This window comes from Hordeum vulgare, chromosome 2H, assembly GCF_904849725.1.
Source record: "Hordeum vulgare subsp. vulgare chromosome 2H, MorexV3_pseudomolecules_assembly, whole genome shotgun sequence".
NCBI classification, from domain to species: domain Eukaryota; kingdom Viridiplantae; phylum Streptophyta; class Magnoliopsida; order Poales; family Poaceae; genus Hordeum; species Hordeum vulgare.
In genome coordinates this window covers 214,454,675-214,474,272 of record NC_058519.1, presented here as the reverse complement: position 1 = coordinate 214,474,272, position 19,598 = coordinate 214,454,675, and the positions used below count along the sequence as shown (strand labels likewise).

The 19,598-nt window shown below is 43.9% G+C and overlaps 1 protein-coding gene across 1 annotated transcript; it reads right to left on the bottom strand.

Moving 5' to 3' along the window:
- Positions 1-12,348: 12,348 nt before the first annotated feature.
- Positions 12,349-13,341, bottom strand: LOC123429952. Its single transcript, XM_045113917.1, has one exon. It carries the CDS (start codon positions 13,196-13,198, stop codon positions 12,695-12,697), a length of 504 nt encoding a protein of 167 aa, XP_044969852.1. The 5' UTR covers positions 13,199-13,341; the 3' UTR covers positions 12,349-12,694.
- Positions 13,342-19,598: the final 6,257 nt, after the last annotated feature.

The window sequence follows — 19,598 nt, the reverse complement described above, 5'->3', positions numbered from 1 at the left end:
ATCGTCAGTATCCGCATACCTATTTCAATCTCGTTTACCGGCAAGTCTCTTTACTCATTCCGTAATACAAGATCCCGCAACTTACACTAAGTCACATTGCTTGCAAGGCTTGTGTGTGATGTTGTATTACCGAGTGGGCCCCGAGTTACCTCTCCGTCACACGGAGTGACAAATCCCAGTCTCGATCCATACTAACTCAACGAACACCTTCGGAGATACCTGTAGAGCATCTTTATAGTCACCCAGTTACATTGCCACGTTTGATACACACAAAGCATTCCTCTGGTGTCAGTGAGTTATATGATCTCATGGTCGTAGGAACAAATACTTGACACGTAGAAAACAGTAGCAACAAAATGACACGATCAACATGCTACGTCTATTAGTTTGGGTCTGGTCCATCACATGATTCTCCTAATGATGTGATCCCGTTATCAAGTGACAACACTTGCCTATGGTCAGGAAACCTTGACCATCTTTGATCAACGAGCTAGTCAACTAGAGGCTTACTAGGGACAGTGTTTTGTCTATGTATCCACACATGCACTGTGTTTCCAATCAATACAATTATAGCATGGATAATAAACGATTATCATGAACAAAGAAATATAATAACAACTAATTATTACTGCCTCTAGGGCATATTTCCAACAGTCTCCCACTTGCACTAGAGTCAATAATCTAGTTCAGATCACCATGTGATTCCAACGACATCTAGCGCTAGTAGCAACACTCGGCACAGCAGCCAGCAACCTAGCATCTAACAGCAAAAACTACTAGCACAAGATATAGCAGATAGCTACCTACAGCAAGAGCAACAACAACTAAGCAGCAACTATCATCTGCAGCAGCAAGCACAGCAACCTAGCCTAGTAGCAACAATTAACTACAGCAACACGCAAGCAAGCAAAGCAAGCTAGCATTAGGCACGGCAAGCACCAGGCAGCAGCAACGGCAGCAGCAAGAGCAACAGCTAATTAGCAGCAAGCAACACGGCGGCTAAGCGACAGCAACCAGCAGTAGCCACCATCTCTCACACATGCAACAGCAACAACACTAGCAACGGCAACAACAGGAGCATGCACAGCTACAGCAACAGCATCAGGCGAGCAACAAAACAGGGCATCGGCAAGCAACAGCCAGAGCAGCAGCAAGCAAAACGCAACATCAAGCTAGCATGGCGTGGCAGGGGCTCGGGCACCTCGGGACTGGGCGAGCAGCTGCAGGGGCTAAGCCGGCGGCGGGACGAATGGCGAGGCACGGGAAACGGCCATGGCAGAGGAGGCGGCCGGCGGGGCGAGCAGCGCGGCGGAGGAGAGGCCATGGCGGGCGGAGCAGCATGGGTGACCTCGGGCCGAGGAGGCAAAGCGGCGAGCTGCTGGCGGCGTAGGGAACGGCCAGGGCGGAGCAGCATGCAGGGAACCTCGGCGGGCGGCGCACCGGGTCGATGGGCTGAGGAGGGGAGCTGCTGTGGGGCCGAGGCACAACGGCGGGGCGGCGCCGGCGAGGCCTCGGGCCGGCCTGGAGCTGGAGGTGGCGACCGGGGCTGCGCGCGGGGGGAGACGCGGGAGGAGGAGGGCCATAGCATGGCGAGGGCGAGGGGAAGGAACGACGGCACAAGGGGAGGACGAAACGCACGGGGTTCGGTCGCTAGGGCATGGGGGAGTTGCCTGGGCCTTGCCGGCTGGGCTTGGGCAGGCTCCTCCTCTCTCCCCATTTGTTTTTTTAACTTTTAAAACAGAAAATTTTAAACAAAGAAAGCTTTTAACAAATAATAATAATAATAAAAAAATTGTTTTTGCTCCTTTGAAAATTATACCCCAACAATAAAATAGCTTGGGCATTTTTTAAACAAATAAAAATAAAACCCTTTTGAAGAATAAAATAAAACCTCTTTTATTTAAAGAATAAAATAAAAGCTGTTTAAAGAAGAAAAGAAAATGAGACTGTTTTAAAATAAAACAAGAGGAGAAATAAAAGAAAAACCCAAGGGGTTGCCCCCATATTTTAACAAAAGGTGTTTTAAAAGAAGACGATTTTTAAAGGGGGTTAAAACGGAAACTTTTACGCAACCCCAAAACAAATAAAAGAGAAGAGAGGAGGGGAGAAGGTTTTAGGTCCACAGTGCAACATGGTTTGAAGCGGCTCTGTTGCACCCACTCTCAACACGCTAACGAACAACGCCACACTCACAAAGCACTCACAAGCAACAGAGACAAATAACACAGTTGACACGATGCCATGCATGATGCCATGATGCAAACTACATGATGATGCAACAAATAAAACTAACCACACGACGGAAACGAAAATAAAGGGGAATCTTCTGGAACATCGACATCGGGTTGTCACAATGATCTTCATGGAGATCTATCCGATGTAATCCCCTTTGGCGGTGTATTTGTCGAGATCTGATGAATTGTGGATTTGTGATCAGATTATCTATGATATATATTTGAGTCTTTGTTGATTTCTTATATGCATGATTTGATATCCTTGTAAGTCTCTCCGAGTTTTGGGTTTTGTTTGGCCAACTAGATCTATGATTCTTGCAATGGGAGAAGTGCTTGGTTTTGGGTTCATACCGTGTGGTGACCTTTCCCAATGACAGAAAGGGCAGCAAGGCACACATCGTGTTGTTGCCATCAAGGGTAACAAGATGGGCTTTTACCGTAGATATGAGATTGTGCATCTACATCAGGTCATCTTGCTTAAGGCGTTACTCTGTTCTCATGAACTTAATACACTAGATGCATGCTGGACAACGGTCGACGTGTGGAGTAATAGTAGTAGATGCAGAAAGTATCGGTCTGCTTGTTTTGGACGTGATGCCTATAGATATAATCATTGACATAGATGACGTCACGACTTTGCGCGGTTCTATCAATTGCTCGACAATAATTCGTTCACCCACCGTCTACTTGCTTTCACGAGAGAAGCCACTAGTGAACACTACGTCCCCCGGGTCTATTCACACCTATCGTTTCCACCTTCGCTTTTACTTTGCTTTGTTACTTTGTTGCTTTCAGTTCTCACTTGACAAACAATCTATAAGGGATTGACAACCCCTTCATAGCGTGGGGTGCAAGTTCTTTGTGTTTGTGCAGGTACTTGTGATATTCCTTCACTGGATCGATACCTTAGTTCTTAAAACTGAGGGAAATACTTACCGCTGCTGTGCTACATCACCCTTTCCGCTTCAAGGGAACACCAACGCAAGGCTGCAAGGCCACGGGGGAATCCTTTGCATATCTGCCAAGGAAGTCCCTAAAGGCGTAGCCGTAGCAGAAGGATTCCTGGTGTCGTTGCTGAGGAGTATCAAGACAAGAATAGTCTCCCGTCAGCACGCTTGTTTCTGGCGCCGTTGGAAGGTCTTTTGTTGCACTAGCACTACCCCAGGAGGATCTGCCTCGGGATCTCGGCCGCTGCAGCCTCCTCCTAGATCCGCTTTGGGATCCGTCCCTGAAGCCCATGACGCGGACTGTGAGGATGAGGCTGAACCTGCCTTGTCCCCTGTGTCCCAGCACCACGAACCTGACACCGCTTCGTCGAGCCTATCCCCTGGTGCCACTGGCTCGCCTGGGATCGCAGTCACCTCACCTGTGCGTTCTCGTGTCATTAGGCCTACCGCACACATGGGAGGATCGGCCGTCTCGCGCGTTGGAGCTTTTGCGACAGATATCAGCCCTCTGGTTACCCTTGCAGAACCACATACATGCCTACAAAAGGGAGTTTCTAACAGAATCAATTATAAAACCTTCTCCACATATGGTTTGTCTTGCATGGCAGGAGAACCTAAACATCCCATGGATGCACTAAGTGATGATAGATAGAAAACAACCATGAATGATGAGTTTATGGCCTTGCAGAAAAATAAAACCTGCCATCTGGTCCCTTATCAACAAGGCAAAAACTTGATCAATTGCAAGTGGGTGTACCGAATCAAACGAAAGTCAGATGGCACTATAGATCGCTACAAGGCCAGACTTGTGGCAAAGGGTTTTAACCAAAGGTATGGATTGGATTATGAGGATACTTTTAGTCCTGTAGTTAAGGTTGCTACCATTCATCTTGTGTTATCAATTGTTGTTTCTAGAGGATGGTGTTTGTGACAGCTAGATGTGCAGAATGCGTTTCTTCATGGTATTCTGGAAGAGGTTGTTTATATGAGACAGCCTCTTGGGTTTGAGGATAAAACAAGCCTTTTCATATATGCAAACTTGATAAAGCATTATATGGTTTAAAACAGGCTCCAAGAGCTTGGTACTCAAGATTAAGTATGAAACTTCACGCACTTCGTTTCACTCCCTCCAAGTCTGACACCTCATTGTTTATCTTTGCTAAAACACAAGTTGTCATGTTTGTTCTTATATATGTTGATGATATTATTGTTACTAGCTCCTCCAATGACGCAGTGACAAAATTACTCAAGAACTTGGGTTCAGAGTTTGCTCTCAAAGACTTGGGAGACTTACATTTCTTCTTGGGTATTGAGGTTAAGAAAAATAATGACACCTTGCATTTATCTCAAGTTAAATATGCAACTGAGTTGTTAACCGGAATTGGCATGCAAAACTACAAACTTACACCTAGACCACTTTCTAGCTCAGAACATTTAGCACTGGCAGATGGAGAACCTTTGCATCAAGAAGATATTACCAGATATAGGAGCATGATTGGTGGCTCAGTACTTAACCCTTACTCGTCCTAATATCTCCTTTGTTGTCAACAAGGTTTGTCAGTTCCTTCATGCACCCACTACTCATTGGACAACAATCAAGCGAATTTTGAGGTATGTAAAAAATACATTGGCTGTTGGGCTCACATTCAGAAAGTCAACATCTACACTTATTAGTGCATTGTCTCATGCGGATTGGGCTGGGTGCCTAGGTGATAGAAGGTCCACTAGTGGGTTTGCTATATTTTATGATCGGAATTTAGTATCATGGTGTGCAAAGAAACAAGCAACAGTTGCAAGATCAAGTACAGAGGCAGAGTACAAAGCATTAGCAAATGCGACAACTGAGGTTATTTGGCTTAATTCCATGTTGAAGGAACTTAAAATTCCATAAGCACATCCTCCATGTCTATGGTGTGATAACCTTGATGCTACCTATCTTTCAGCTAACCCGGTTTTTCATGCCACGACCAAACATGTTGAAATAGATTTTCACTTTGTCAGAGAAAGAGTTGCAAACAAGCAGTTGGATGTCAGGTTCATCTCTTCAAAAGATCAGATTGCAGATGCGTTCACCAAAGCATTGCCCACAAAGGGATTTTAAGAATTCACACGTAATCTGAACTTGAGGTGTTCGGATTAAGGGAGGGTGTTAAAGGATATCGTTCAGATCCTAGTTTGTTAGGCTGACTGTTATCCTTAGTTGTTTGGTTTATATCTCCATATCTAAACCTCCTGTAATCTATCTGTTGGTTAAACATCACCAACGAATCCTTGTAAGAGAAACTCTAGCACACACCGTATCCGTCCGGCCTGCAATACGTGTTTGCAGTTCGCGGAAAAACGCCTTTGCGGGCCGGCGCGCACGTCCGCGGATGCAGACCCCGCATAACGGATCCGTAAAAAAACATATTCGTGGAATATGCTTTAAAAGACCCCGCGCGGGCTGAAATGTCCCTCCCACCAACCGCTTTCGGGTTGGGCCAAGATTTTGCCGCGCCACGCAAAAATATTTCCGGGCCGGGACGGGATGCGGGGTCTGAACGGACATGTTTTTTCGCTCCGACCTGCATTTTAACGGTTATTTTTCGGGTCGGGGCGAGATGCGGGGTCTGCTAGAGTTGCTCTAACCCAAGTCTTGATCAATATATAACCTGCGGGCTGTCATGTACGACAGTTGAGACGCTTTACCAAATTTCACATATGCCATATATATGAAGAGTATTAATGCCGTAAGTGTAGGGTGGTTGCTAGAAATTCATCTGGTGAAGTTATTATTTCTCCGTGGGACTTTCTTGGTCAGTGTACCAACGTGAATGAAACTGAGCTGCGTGCATGCCTGACGGGTCTTTGTATCGGTATTATTCTTCACCATTCCATTATTCTAGAGAATGATTGTGTTTTTGTTCGTTCTTTCCTTGTAAATGAGAAGTTTGATATGTCTCCTCTCGTTGATCTGAAGAGAAAAGTCTTGAGTATATCCAAGTTGATCAAGAATTTTAAAATTAAGAAAAATAATCGGCTAGCCAGTGGAGTGGCTCACGAAATTGCGAAGTACTCACATCTTTATTAGTAAATCTTATGGCATTTTTATTAATAGTGTTTCGTCCTGCATGGCAAATATTATAATGAACGATTGTAATAACCTTTTTAATTAATTATTATATGTGTGTTATTTTTTTAAAGACTAAAGTTTAAGATACAAGTGTCATGTAAAATGGGTGGCAGAGACTTAATTACCCTTTCCGTATGGGCTTTTTTTTCGTGTCTTTTAAACTCATTTTATTCATTTAAATGAGTATTGTATGGGAGACACATCCAAGCAGTATTATACACGCACGCATGAACTCGACACCGGTCTTTCGAAGTAAAACACTGGCCGGTTTTTATCCCAAGGAATTTAAAAGTCTAGATACCAGCATATCCTGATCGACAGCTTTAAGGATCCGTTGAGATCTGACCTTACGGTTACATATGAATCCGTCAAATTCCACCTCGATAGCTGGCTAGCTCCCAAAAGGATGACAGCATCTGGCGCGACTAGAATACCAAATCCTGATGAGGAGTCCACCAACGGAAGCACCCATGTCCTGACCTTTAGAAAAGGGGTAATGGGGAGCTTGCAAAAGCCAACTCCAATTAACATCCATATCATTTTGGCTTCCCATGCTTTGTGCTAGAATTATGTACTGTACTAAAAAGTTGGTGGATATTCTCATCGTAAAAGGGAGGGGATATGCCTCCAACGGAAACAAAAATGACTCACAGGCACTTTCGTAGTGGGCAGACCAAATTAGCAACAAAAGGACAGATGCTCCCCTCCACCATAGGCATAGGCATAGGCATCGAGTTAGTTTCATTTGCCTAAGATAAGAGGGAAAAGGATGTTCGAGATGGAAAAGGAGGATGCGTGCTGACCTACATATATAAACACTAGCGTTGCAATCAGCTGGAATCTTGCATATTGTAAGTATATGCTCATGAGATCAGTATCCAGTTACACATATCAATCAAGCCATGAGATCATCATCCAGTGAAACGGAATTTATTTTTTCGAAACGGATCATCATCCAGTATTCATTGATTAATAAGCAGGTCGCTCGCCCAGATGAACAAAATGACCACTTTCTTTCTTTTTGCGGGCAAAAAAGATAGTGGGCAACTACTCAATCAAACAGCATCTGGTTATCTATCGAGGACGTACGAACCACATGTCTGAGTGTAGTGCACTGCGTAGCAACAACATGGAACGATAGCTTGAGCAGTTGAGCTTTTTTTGAACACGAGAAAACTTACCACAGTGCTGTCTATGCGACCAGGCAGTCGAGTCCATACAGCATATTCTCGTCGGCTACCCCTTCTCCCGCCAAGTGTGGCATGATCTGTTGGCCGTGTGTCGAGCCACCGTCGTCGGCGCCCCCGCTGGCCATGAGGAGTTTCTGCCGTGGTGCGCTTCCATCATCTCCGCCTTGCCCACCGGGATGCGCAAGGAGATCGGTCCGCTCGCCATCCTCCCCTTCCTCGTTGCTCCGGCGAGTTCGGCTCTGTTTCTGTCCTGCCTCGCTGACCCCAACACTTTTTCTTTGTATCTATCAATGAAATTATACGCAATCTTTGCGTATTCGTGAAAAAAACCCTTCCCATACTGATCTGATCATCAAATAAACCCCATCACGTTCAAATAACCTCATCACGTTTAATTAGTTAGTGGCGAGAAATGTGATGGGCCGAGAGCGACCTCGCTGACAGAGACAAAAACGTATAATCCTACCACGGTACTAGGAGAGGTTGCAGCAGTAGGCACGTCAACACCAGCCAAGGACGCCAGTAATTTAGTTGCTCCTCGCAAAAAGAAGAAGAAAAAAGAGTTACTCGCGGTCATGACCCTCGGTACTACGTCTCTTTCGGCCTGAGTGATCTATCTGGGTGCGCCTCTATGTGTCAAGTGTGTGTGTGTTTGGGGCCGTTGAGGAGTTAGCAGCTTCTCTCCGGACTAGCCGTATGCATGCAGCAGTACAAATAGCTGGAACAAGACTGAATCCATTGCACCGCCACCGGAAGCGAAGCGGTCACTGTTTTGTTGGTTGGACGGCCAGGCCAGGCCAGGCGGCGAAGCCAGGATATCCCCGATGTGGGGGTGCGCGGTACGCGCGAGCGACGGGAACAGGAGGCGTACAGGTTCATGCTCCCATGGAGTCTGGAAGGGAACGGGACAGCCGCGTCCTTGTCTTCCCAAAAGCAATCAAGCGAACCCTAAAATGACTTCACATACGTATACGAATGTGCCCGGTCGGTAATCAAACAAAAGAAGAAAAAATCCAATCGAATCGCTCATATCGTCTTCATGTATGCGGTTTGTCCCTGAACTTTTATATTCATCTTAAATATAAAGAATATATGAAGACTCGCGGACACATTCGATCAGTCTGTTTCATAGGACCCGACCCCATCCCGAATCATCTTTTTCTTTTATTTACCCATTTTTTTCTTCCTCCTCTCCATCAATCACGTCCAATTGATCAAACATATGATAAAGAAAATAAAAAATATGATTGTACAGACGAACAAATAAAAGACACGAATAATCATTGATTGGACTCGTCCCGGGACGTTTGAGGCTTGAATTTACAAGTCGTGACCGAGGATGCTCTAGAAGCATCTCTAGCGGATCACGTATAATATTCGATCCGTAAAATAACCGCCAAAATACGGATCGATGCGGAAAATGTTATCCGATCAGACCTCGCAAACACGTCTGTTCCGTAAAAGTTTTTGCGGGGCGCGGCAAATGTTCGCCCTCAACCTTCAGATTCATGGGGTGGGACGCCGACCCGAGCTTGCCCCATATCCGCAACGAGATTTGGCGCGAGGGAAATTTTCGCGCGGCCGTTTCCCGCTCCCCCCTCCTCGGCAGCCATTGCCCCGCCACCGCGCGTTCCGGTCGATCTTCTCTGCCATTCTTCGCTCCCATGGAAGCCTCCCAGCCGTCCCACGTCAACGTGGAGGTCGCGCACTCGTAATCCCCTCCGACGGATCTCGTCGCCGGCCATGTTGCCCCCGTCATCGCTAAAGGCATTAACGTGCCTGCCCCCAAGCGACAGGGCAATGTTGTCGTGCAGGGCGGCAATCCAACTGACCCCGCCGGAAGGCACGTGCGCCGGGCGCCGCCGCTGCTGCGCGATCTGTTCGGTCGACGACGGAGAAGATGAGCAAGGTTTCGGACGTGAATCGAAAGAACGTTCCTACGAAAAGGCCGGCACCTTCGTCCATTTCCTCCGCCCCGGCGAGGTGTTCGATGAAATGGCCGGAAGGTATGCATCTCTCCCTCCACTCCCTTGTTCTTGAATTTGAACTCATTTATCGGAACCGCTGTCAAAATCGTTTATTCAGGGTTTTTGGTTTGCGGGTCGACGCGGTGGTACCGAAACCTACCTCGTATAACCAATCCATGAAAGAACATCTTTCACGAATATTCTTTTTTAGGGATCCGTTCGTGTTCGTATCAGTTTGTAAAACCGTTTTTTAAGTTTTATGGACCAGCTCTATACGAAGTGTGCTAGACATGCTTTAAGACGAGACGGGGCGCACCCGCGCGGCCAAAAGCGCTCGTCCCTCATGCCTTCTCTTTTCTTTCTCCACCGCTTCCTTCCTCTTTCCCTCGTTGCCGAGCTCGACTCTAGTTAACTCGAACCTGAGTGTCGCCAGGAGCCGTATGTATTGTATCTATGACAAGTAATTTGAAATGATGGTAAATACATTAACTTTTCTGTCATTGCTACTGTGGATATACTACATCGGATAAGGTAAACGAAAGCAGTACATTGGAGGGAGGAAGCATGCATGCGCCCAAAGGAATCTTCCTCCTGGCCTCCTAGCTATCCTAGAATAATCCATCGCAGCAAGTGGCATCTCTTTTGCCCACACTCGTATGCTCCTCGCCACAATACAAAATTGTGAAGTCGCACACTAGTTCTTCTTAATTAAGTATTTAGATACACAATGAGAGTAGTTTATATGATTATAGACTATGACTTGAAAAACTTAGAGCATATGCAGTCGGGCGTCTCAAACCCTCTTCGAATGTCTCGACAGGCCGTCTAGTCTATGATCAATCAAATTTTTTGACCCAACCGGGCATCTCAAACGGGTCTTAAATGTTCAGTCTGACCGACACCCTTCATATCCAGTCTAAATATGAAAAGGATATGGGATGCTCAGGCATGCCCGTCACGTCGGGCTGGCCCAAGCTAGCCCGCATCGATCCCACATATATTCGTCTCAATATACTTGCCGGACCAAACTGTAGCCGCTTTACTACACTTCCCTTCACTCCCATCTCTCACCCAAACTCACCTTCGACAACCTCCGGCCTTCTCCGGCATGACAGGCAACAGATCTAATTGCGACCAATCCGGGTCCGTCGACTGGGGTGTCATTCTGCGCGGGTGGAGGAGGCAATGGTGGTCCGCATTGCACTCCGCCGCTCTCGCGAGGACAACGCTCGGGTCTGGCGTGATTTCATAACGTCGGATCAACAGGTGCGGGTCCTCTGGCCGAAAAATCTCTCCTTCTCCATCACCAACCCGACAGACTGTGAGTCCCACCGGGAACAGGCTGCCCGCTGTGGGAATGAGCGGATAAGGGTCATCGAGGCTCGCATCGCGGAGGAAATGGCGGAGGCTGAGGCGGCAATGCGGGCGGCCACAGAGGAGGAAACCATCTGTCCCGGTATTTTGAAGAAACAACAGCAAAGGAACGCGCACGTCCTTGTCCGAGAACAGAATCGAACGGTACATGAAATTGCCGGAATGCCACCGAGGAGGTCAGTGAGAGCAAGGACAACTCCGGTGACGAGCATATCCAGCCCGATCAATACTGCATCCTCGACCGGTACTTCCGCGAGAAGGACGACAAAGGCAAGGGCAACAGTGTATGATCTTCACCATAGCCTAACATGTCAAATTTTGATAGTTCGATAAAATATTAGCAGTGATGAAGTCGCCGAAGGATGTGTGTAATGCATCGACATGGTAGTTGCATGAGTTTATACGGATTTAATATATGATATTTTGAGATTTTTGGTTGTGTGAAGATAAATTTAAAATTTAACCTATCAATATCCATCATAGTTTAAAAAACCGAACCGGAAAGGTTGTCGGTTCAGGTTTTTACCGGTCGGACCACCGGTTCCCCGGTTCGATTGTTGGTTTTTTAAGGAAAAATAATAAATATTGAGTAATATATGTGTTAATATAGTGTAAAATAATGATCAAATAAAATTATTTTCATGTAGTGTATAACAAAGTAGCATAGCCAAGTTGATTATAGAACTGTGGACACGCCTCATGTATTATTATTATTATTATTTTGGTTTATTGACCCGGTATTTCATTCTTTTTTTTTGGAAAAACGACCAGTTCGACCAGTTTTCTTCGATCCACTTACAGAACGGTCTTATTAGCTTAGCTGCTGATTTCGGGTTTTTTCGGCCCGACTGCCGGTCCGGTTCAGTTTTTTAAATTAGGATATCCACGGACGCTTTCGCGCACGACAAGCACTGGAGGCAAAGCGCGGCACCGGAGATTTCTCTTTTCCTTTAATGCACAGCGAGCTCCACTGAATCAGAGGAGAAGACATACGGTAATTCTCCTACTAGTCAAAAATGAGCCCTTTCTTTATTGTAAAAGGAATTTTCTTTAAACAACTCCTCGCAGAGTGTGTCCGACAATACTCTTTCCGTTCCAAAAATGTTGTCTTAAATTTATCTAAATGTAAATGTATCTAGTCGCGTTTTAGTTTTTAGATACATTTATTTCTAAACAAATCTAAGACAAAATTCTTAAAACAGAGAAAATATTAAGCGAAGAGAATGAGAGTTTAAAAATCGATTATTAGTTCCAAACCAATGTTTGGTGTCTGGAGTAGTTGTAGTTTGAGAAGAAAATTCATCCCAACTGAATCATAGATTCGAGGGAAGAAGATTTGAATTCTCATTCTCATTCTCTAGTAGTAGTAGTAGTAATTTCCCCCAAGCAAAAACGATATAATATTTGAAAGCATATACACTAGAGGAGAGTTGGAGAAGACCGAGAGAGAGAGAAAATAGACTTCCGCGGTAAATATACTAGAAGCATGATTTGAAAGCATAATCAGGTGAAATGCATTGCATGTCATATCAATTATCATTGCTCTCATCACAGAGATGGGCCTGTTTTTATTTGATTTTTTAGGCCACAACAAACTAACAAAGAATAAAAGCAGTACTACTGTATCAGACTCCAACCATCTTCGGTTGTATCCTACCCAACTACCCAATCAACAACAGTTCAACAAAATGTACAATGATACTACCACTACTACAACAACAAACCACACCTTTTTTTTGTCGTTCTCGCGAATTCTTGCTTCTCATAAATTCTTCAAACAAAATCAAACAAACCATATTACAAAATTTGAGTCAAAAGAAAAAAAAGGGGAATTTTGCGATTCCGAGCTGCCCGGCCGATCCGGTTGAGGTCATCCGGGGAATCCGGTTCGGCTCCAGACGGCGTCACGCACCCGCGACGCGTCCCGGCCCTTGAGCGTGCGCCCGACGCCCTCGACGACCGACGCCCTCGCCTGACGCCGCGCCAGGTACACGTGCGGCGGCACCCAACCATCGGCGTCCTCTTGCTGCTGCTCGTCGGGCTCGGTCTCCAGGTCAGCGAACCGGCTCGGCCACGCGGGCACCTGGACGGGCGCCGACGCGGCCACCTGCCGCCCGTCGGCGAAGGCCCGGCTCAGCCCGCCCACGCGCCGCGGCGGCTCACCCCTTGGCGCCCTGTCCGTGCGCTGAATCCCGTCCTGATCCGCGGTGGTGGTTGGCGCGTCCGACGATGGCGAATACCAGACGTCCGACTCGGCCAGGTCCGGCAGGTCGTCGTACGGGGACGGGGCGACGGTGGCGGAGCCGGGGCGGTGGTGGAAGCCGAGGAAGCGCTCTGCGGCAGACAACGCCGTCTGCTTGCGCGCCTTGGCCATCGGCCGCCGTGCCGGCGTCTGGCTCCGGTTGATTGGCTTGGCTTCGACCTCGAGCGCGCGCGGTGTGAAACAGATGGAGGAAGGAAAGACGGAGGAGCACGAGAGTGTTGGTTGAGGTTTGGCGCCCGTGGCCGGGGATACCTGGCGACGATTTATAGGCCACGGCGGCGTGGTGGGAGGTGGGGCCCACGCAGGAGCCCCGACCCCGGGTTGTTTGTCGTGACGGGCTCCCCGTAACCACCTTCACGTTATGGTTAACGTGTCGACGCAGTATTCCCGGCTCCGCTTTTCTTTTTTGTACGTATTTTCTGCGTATACGGTCAATTTGTACCCGTAGTCCTTTGTTCCCCTGTCCATACACCTCAACACCTCAACACCTGCGTTACGAAACGCATGCGTGTGGCGCACTTTGTACTTTCTCTTTTTTTTTTTTTGCATTCAAAGGCACTTTGCATTTAGACACTGTTTATTACTTCCCCGTTCTTTTTTTAAAGATCGCATTAGGGACTACATGTGGATGTATTTATAAATATATTTTAAAATATAGATTTATATATTTACTTTGTATGTAGATCCTTAATGAAAATTATTAAAAAATTATATTTGAAAACGGAGGGAGTACAAAACGTAGCCATACGTAATGTAGGTAGTGCGTATGGAGACGAGTGGATAACCTTTGCGTGTGTTGCGTCAATGCCACTGAAATACTACTGCTTGGTACGCCTAGGATATATCCGGTGGAGGTATGTATGTATGGTATGGATTAGCGAGAGCTTCGATTGGGTTTTGTTGATCAATTCACATGTTGGTCGATTAATTATGTCTATGCTGAGTCTGTATTTCTTTTTCTTTTCTTTTGTACTCCTCTGTGTTAAAGCTCGTCTTTGGTGGAGGAGGGGGGCGCGGAAGCTTCCTGCTGTGCTGCTGCTTCTTCTTCTCGTCTTGGTGTTGCATGGAAGCATATGCACCAATTATGCATGCATGGATACCTCGTGCCAAATGACCATGGCATTAGCATATTCGGATAGGAATAGGATGCGTGGGGCGGGATTAACCCCATCCGGGAGGGCCGGGTCCACGGCGCAGGGATAGGGATTATCTAGGCGACTGCTGCACGGCACGCGCCGGGATGATGCAGATGCGGGTGGGGCAGCCGTCCCCCACGTGGTTGTGAGCTCGAGTGGTCGACACGAAAGCCTGCGCGACTGGCTGAGACGCCGGGCCCACAGGCAGCTTGTGTGCCGCGCTGGACGGCCGCAGACTGGCGGCGTAGGTGCTCACGTCACCCTTTGGCCTCGTTCTCGAGTACAGATTTACAGGCAGGCGGCGTCCGTGCACTCGTAGTCGTTGCTTCTCCTTTCACGTGCGGATTCACCAATTCAATTCGTACCTAGCACCAGCACCAGCACCAGCACGAGAGTTACGCTCAGCCCGTGATTATATTACGGGCAAAGCGAAAGTGGTCTACCTTATTGGTTTCATGTACCTGGACCGGTACCTGTGCAAGGTACCCCGGGCGGGCCTCATGGATGGTCTTGTGGCTGTTGGTACATACAATTTCCTTTTCTTTTCCTCTTCTCGAGGGCATACGATTTACTGTTAATTCATTGACGCCCCACGACTATTTTCGATGCAGGATGTAGTGTAGTAGTACTGCTGAAATATGGTCCATGTACGATGAATGTTTTCGGTAACTCCATGCATGCGGAAGCAAAACGCCAAAACCGTGAGCACTGTGTTAGAGTAAAATGAGATTGAATGAAAGTAATGGACGATCAGTTCTGATTTCTATTGATTCTTAAGTTTATATACATCTGAAAGAGGTGCGAAGAAGAGGTGCCTGTTCGGAGGCATCCCTCGGCAATAGAGAGATAGAATAGACATGACTTTTCGGGGTTGGACACCCTTTCCTAATTAATTTCTAACACTTCCCCTTGTACAACACCGTTCCTTGAATGCTTCATTGTTGAAAGCTTCTTGCATATATAGATCTTCCATCTTGAGAAATCTTAGATAATCTTGAGAGTCTCCCTCAAAAACCCTGTGGGAAAAATATGAGGAGAATAGAGTAGATATGTTGCTAAAACTCCTTTAAACCCAGTGGGAAAAATAAGGAGAAAATGATGCAACATATGATGATTATTGTCTCTTGATAACTCATATGAGAAAAACCTTTGAAGAAGGAGAAAACTCATTGATAATTTTAGAGAACAATTAATATGTCTTGAGTACTTCCTTTAAAAACCCTGGTAGGGAAAATAGAAAGTATGACATATGATCTTTGAGAAGATATTGCCTGACTAAAAACCATTATGAGAAACTTTGAGAGAAAACTCATAAGGGAAAAGAGTGCAATCGTACATGCCATTCAAAACTCCTTTAAAACCCAATGGGGAAAATACAAGGAGAAAATAATATGGCATATAAAGACACTTGTGTTTATATTGTCTCGTTAAAAACCTTTTTATGAGAAACCAATAGGGAAAACTCATCAAGGGAAAAAGAGTACAATATATGCAATCTGATGATTGTTAATAGGTTATAGTTTGGGAGATTACTCCCCCTGAACTTTGCAAATATGAAGGATGTCTCATACCAATTCCATTGACATGAACATGAGATTGTGTATAATCTGTTGGATTATAACAGTAGTTTGTTTGCAAATTATTTCCTCACTTTTCTATAATCCGTGAGGCTAAGTAATTTCCGAGCAATGTGATTTATGATATTGCTCTTCATATAACCTATAGGTATTGAGTAACACAAGTGGAAGTATCTTGATAAATCAAGTTATGTGATTCTGATGAATCTCAACCACATGATTTTGAGTGTGGTTAACCATTCTACTAAGTTATGCATATTTTGCAATGCCTTTAGATAAAGCAATTATGTTAGAATGATAACTGGAAATAACCACTAAAATCCATTTATATGACTTCCATGTGAAGGCTATTCCAGCAAATTCAGTCATCGATATGGCATCGTTGGTATCAAATAAAGAGCCAATATCATTACATCATATCATGGTCATATCTTCTATTTCCTGATGGAAATATCCAAGATTTACTGTAATCTTCAGATATAAGATGATAGTACTTATATCAACCATATACCTTTTGTTTGAGGTTGCACTCCGAATAAAGATAGCAAATATAGTGTCAGGCCTGGCGTAGTTTGCAAGTATATGAGTGCTTTGGCATTAGTGAGATATAGAACTTTAGGTCCTAGTATCACTTCATTATCACCCCTAGGTATGAAGGGATTTGTACCTTATTAAAGGTAGTATGACCATACATGTCTTTTGTTGATATGATATATCCAAATTGAACTTATCGTATATGTTTGGATATATGTAGACTAATATGTATTCTTGAGAGAATGCTCAAGTTGTAAACTTAAGCTAAATTTGGTTGAATGCAAAATTTCCGTCTTGAGATGATTTTATGTATGTTTAGGTCTTGTAGAGACATTGATGATGAAATCATCATATACACTGAGGTGATGTAAGGAAATAAAATTTTGGTATTCCTTTATTAACACATGAATAATCATCATCCTTTGAGTAATCCTCTGAAGAAGGAACTCGCCTAGTCGGCAGTACCATATGATTCACGACTATTTCTAGTCATAGAGTGACTTCTGAAATTTTACACAAATATGTTGCGATTTATTTTGGATTCGGAATTGTAAGCCCTTCAGGGACTTTAATATATATTTCCGAAACAAGTGACCCATATGAGTATGTAGTCACTACATTCATTAACTGCATGGATAATATTATTTGTACTGCCAATGGTATTTATTATCGAAACATAGTTCCACTCATACCAAGAAGGTATGTTACATCATAATTTGATGTCAGGTCTCTGCGTGAACCCTTTTGCTACAGGACTCGCTTTCTCACCACCTCATTGACTTTGTTTATGAATGAGAAGTTTTTAGTATTCCATATGGAAGATACTTATGAGGAGTAGGTATTACTGTGGTAAATACCACTCGTTTGTAGAGCGAGTGCTATTCTTCATTACTTGCTTCCTTTTATGTGAACCAATATGACTACAAGAGGCACTCTACCATGTATTTTGGTTCAGGGCCCAAAAGGTTTTAGCAATTTTCAGAAGAAATATATGTCGACAAATGTAGACTTATGTTATATGATTCTGAAGGAATCAATGAAATTTGTGGAAATGTATTTATTCCTTTTAACTCCTTGTGATTTCCTACAACAATGGAGTCAAGGTGTTTCGATGTCCCGTCACGAAAACATTTGTGCACATTTATGTCGGGCTTTGGATGATGAGCATCCAGTGAGGTGTCTTTCAACTTGATGTTGAATTACATTTACTAGTTGAGGATTTGATTTCCTCTATTTTCCGCGGAAGCATATGCGAGATTATATCTCGTGTGGTCAGATTTCTCCCCCTCTTGCTCTCATTTCGGGAGAAGAGTGGTTTATCAGGTACCTCCACTCTTTCTGACACTTTACTACAGGAATATAAAATTGAGTGACACCTTTGTCATCAGTAAATGTATGTGGCAGATTTGCAATGTGTTGCAAATATGTGATTCTAAACTTCTTGTTCAGATTCTTTGAGTACGTGGATATAAGGACTGAATGTGAATAACATTCCTAATTTATTTCTTGGCATTCTTTGTGGTACTTATCTCCCCCTAATGCCAGAAATGTCCTTATTGCTGATGCAATCAGCATACGGGCTATGAATAATTTTGATTGACGGATAAATTGTCATTCCTCACTTAGATCCCTAATTTTCTGTGAGAGCCCATTGATGTATGCTGGAGTGGTGATATCGGTATGTAACTGAATTATCGCAGATAGGAAATACTTTGTTGATTTCCACGTAATTACTAAAAGGGGAAAGTAGTATGCTATGCAGTTGGTATGATTTATATCATACTTACGGTGTGTAATGCCGTATTTGTCTAGCATGAGGCTAGTAAATCATGATTCTATAAGTTTGGTCATATTATTAATTTCACTATCTTTGATAAGATATTGAACTAAACCATTTTGGGTATGTACATAAAGTACTATATATAATCAGATAATTCTTGTGAAATGAGTTCCACAAAGTTGTCCATTCGAATGGATTTATCCCTTGTTTAGGATAACTTGCTCTTAATTTGAGAATTTGAGCAATTGATTTAGTTATATCATTCATGGTTTGTGTGACAAGAGACACACTAGAAATCATTTTATAAATGTTTCCATGAGTACCATAAAGTATCTATAAAATACCACATAATGGTTGAGTAATCCACATATCTTCTGAATGTGTTCAAGAAAGAATGAGTTGGCTCATTTAGAATTGTAAGGTGAGAGTTCCTTAAATTAATTTCCCTTATGGCACATGTGGTGCACATAAAATCTGATGATTTGGGAAATTTTGCAACTTGTTAAGTTGTGACCAATAGAATTGTCAATAATTTTCTAAACAACCCCATACCTGGATTGTAAGGCTTAAAACCAAATATTTTGTAAGATTTTAGAAAATTATTGTGTACGCAACAAAACTGAGTATGAATTGATTCATACATGCAAAAATTATCAAATATAATGTCCAAGAAATAGGATGTTGGACATTATACTACATGTAGTAGTACAACTGTAGGTAAACAATATTTTGAGAATAATCAGGATATTACATGAGGTCTCCCATATTACTGAGAGAGAAAAAAAATTGAATTATGCAAACGAATTGATCATTCTTTTATTGCACTATACTTTTGGTTCTCCTTGTGATGAAGATTCGAGAACATCATTTACCAGAATAGATTCTGGTCGTATGTTTGCAAATTTTCAAATATCCCCATAATCTTATTTGCCTTTTAATAAATTCATGGTGTGGTTTGACCATATGTTTGAGGGTTTGGTAATCATATGTACGATATTTATGTAACCACACATTTGACAAACTTGAGAGTTGTCTTTGTGATCATTTGAAAATGATCAATTCCCAATTAAAAGGTAATTCTGACATCGATTGTCTTTAGCCTCCACTTTACCTTGAATTCCTCATGGTTCTATTTTGTGAAATGTGACTTGCTAATCAATACTAGCAAATATTTGAAATAATGGTATAGCACCCGTTGGGTGAATATGATGAGTTTAAGAAATAACATGTTTCTTTACCATGAAAATGGTAATACCATCATAAGGAGATGTAAAGTGTATCAAGGGCTTTTCAACCTGATCTGCATATGAAAATGTCAGATCATGAGATCTCAACTTCAAGTTGATTTGATAATTACCAAAATTGTAAGTTGCGATAGACTTGAGGTCTTGAAAAATTATTGGGTGATCATTCCAAATGTGCTCGGGGCAGCATGTTTCTCTTAAGGGAAATATTCAAGGTGAATAAATATTCATCCATTATGT

Bases quoted from the DNA above. Each gene is read 5' to 3' on its own strand.
- LOC123429952 (XM_045113917.1), bottom strand. From the start codon at position 13,198: ATGGCCAAGGCGCGCAAGCAGACGGCGTTGTCTGCCGCAGAGCGCTTC.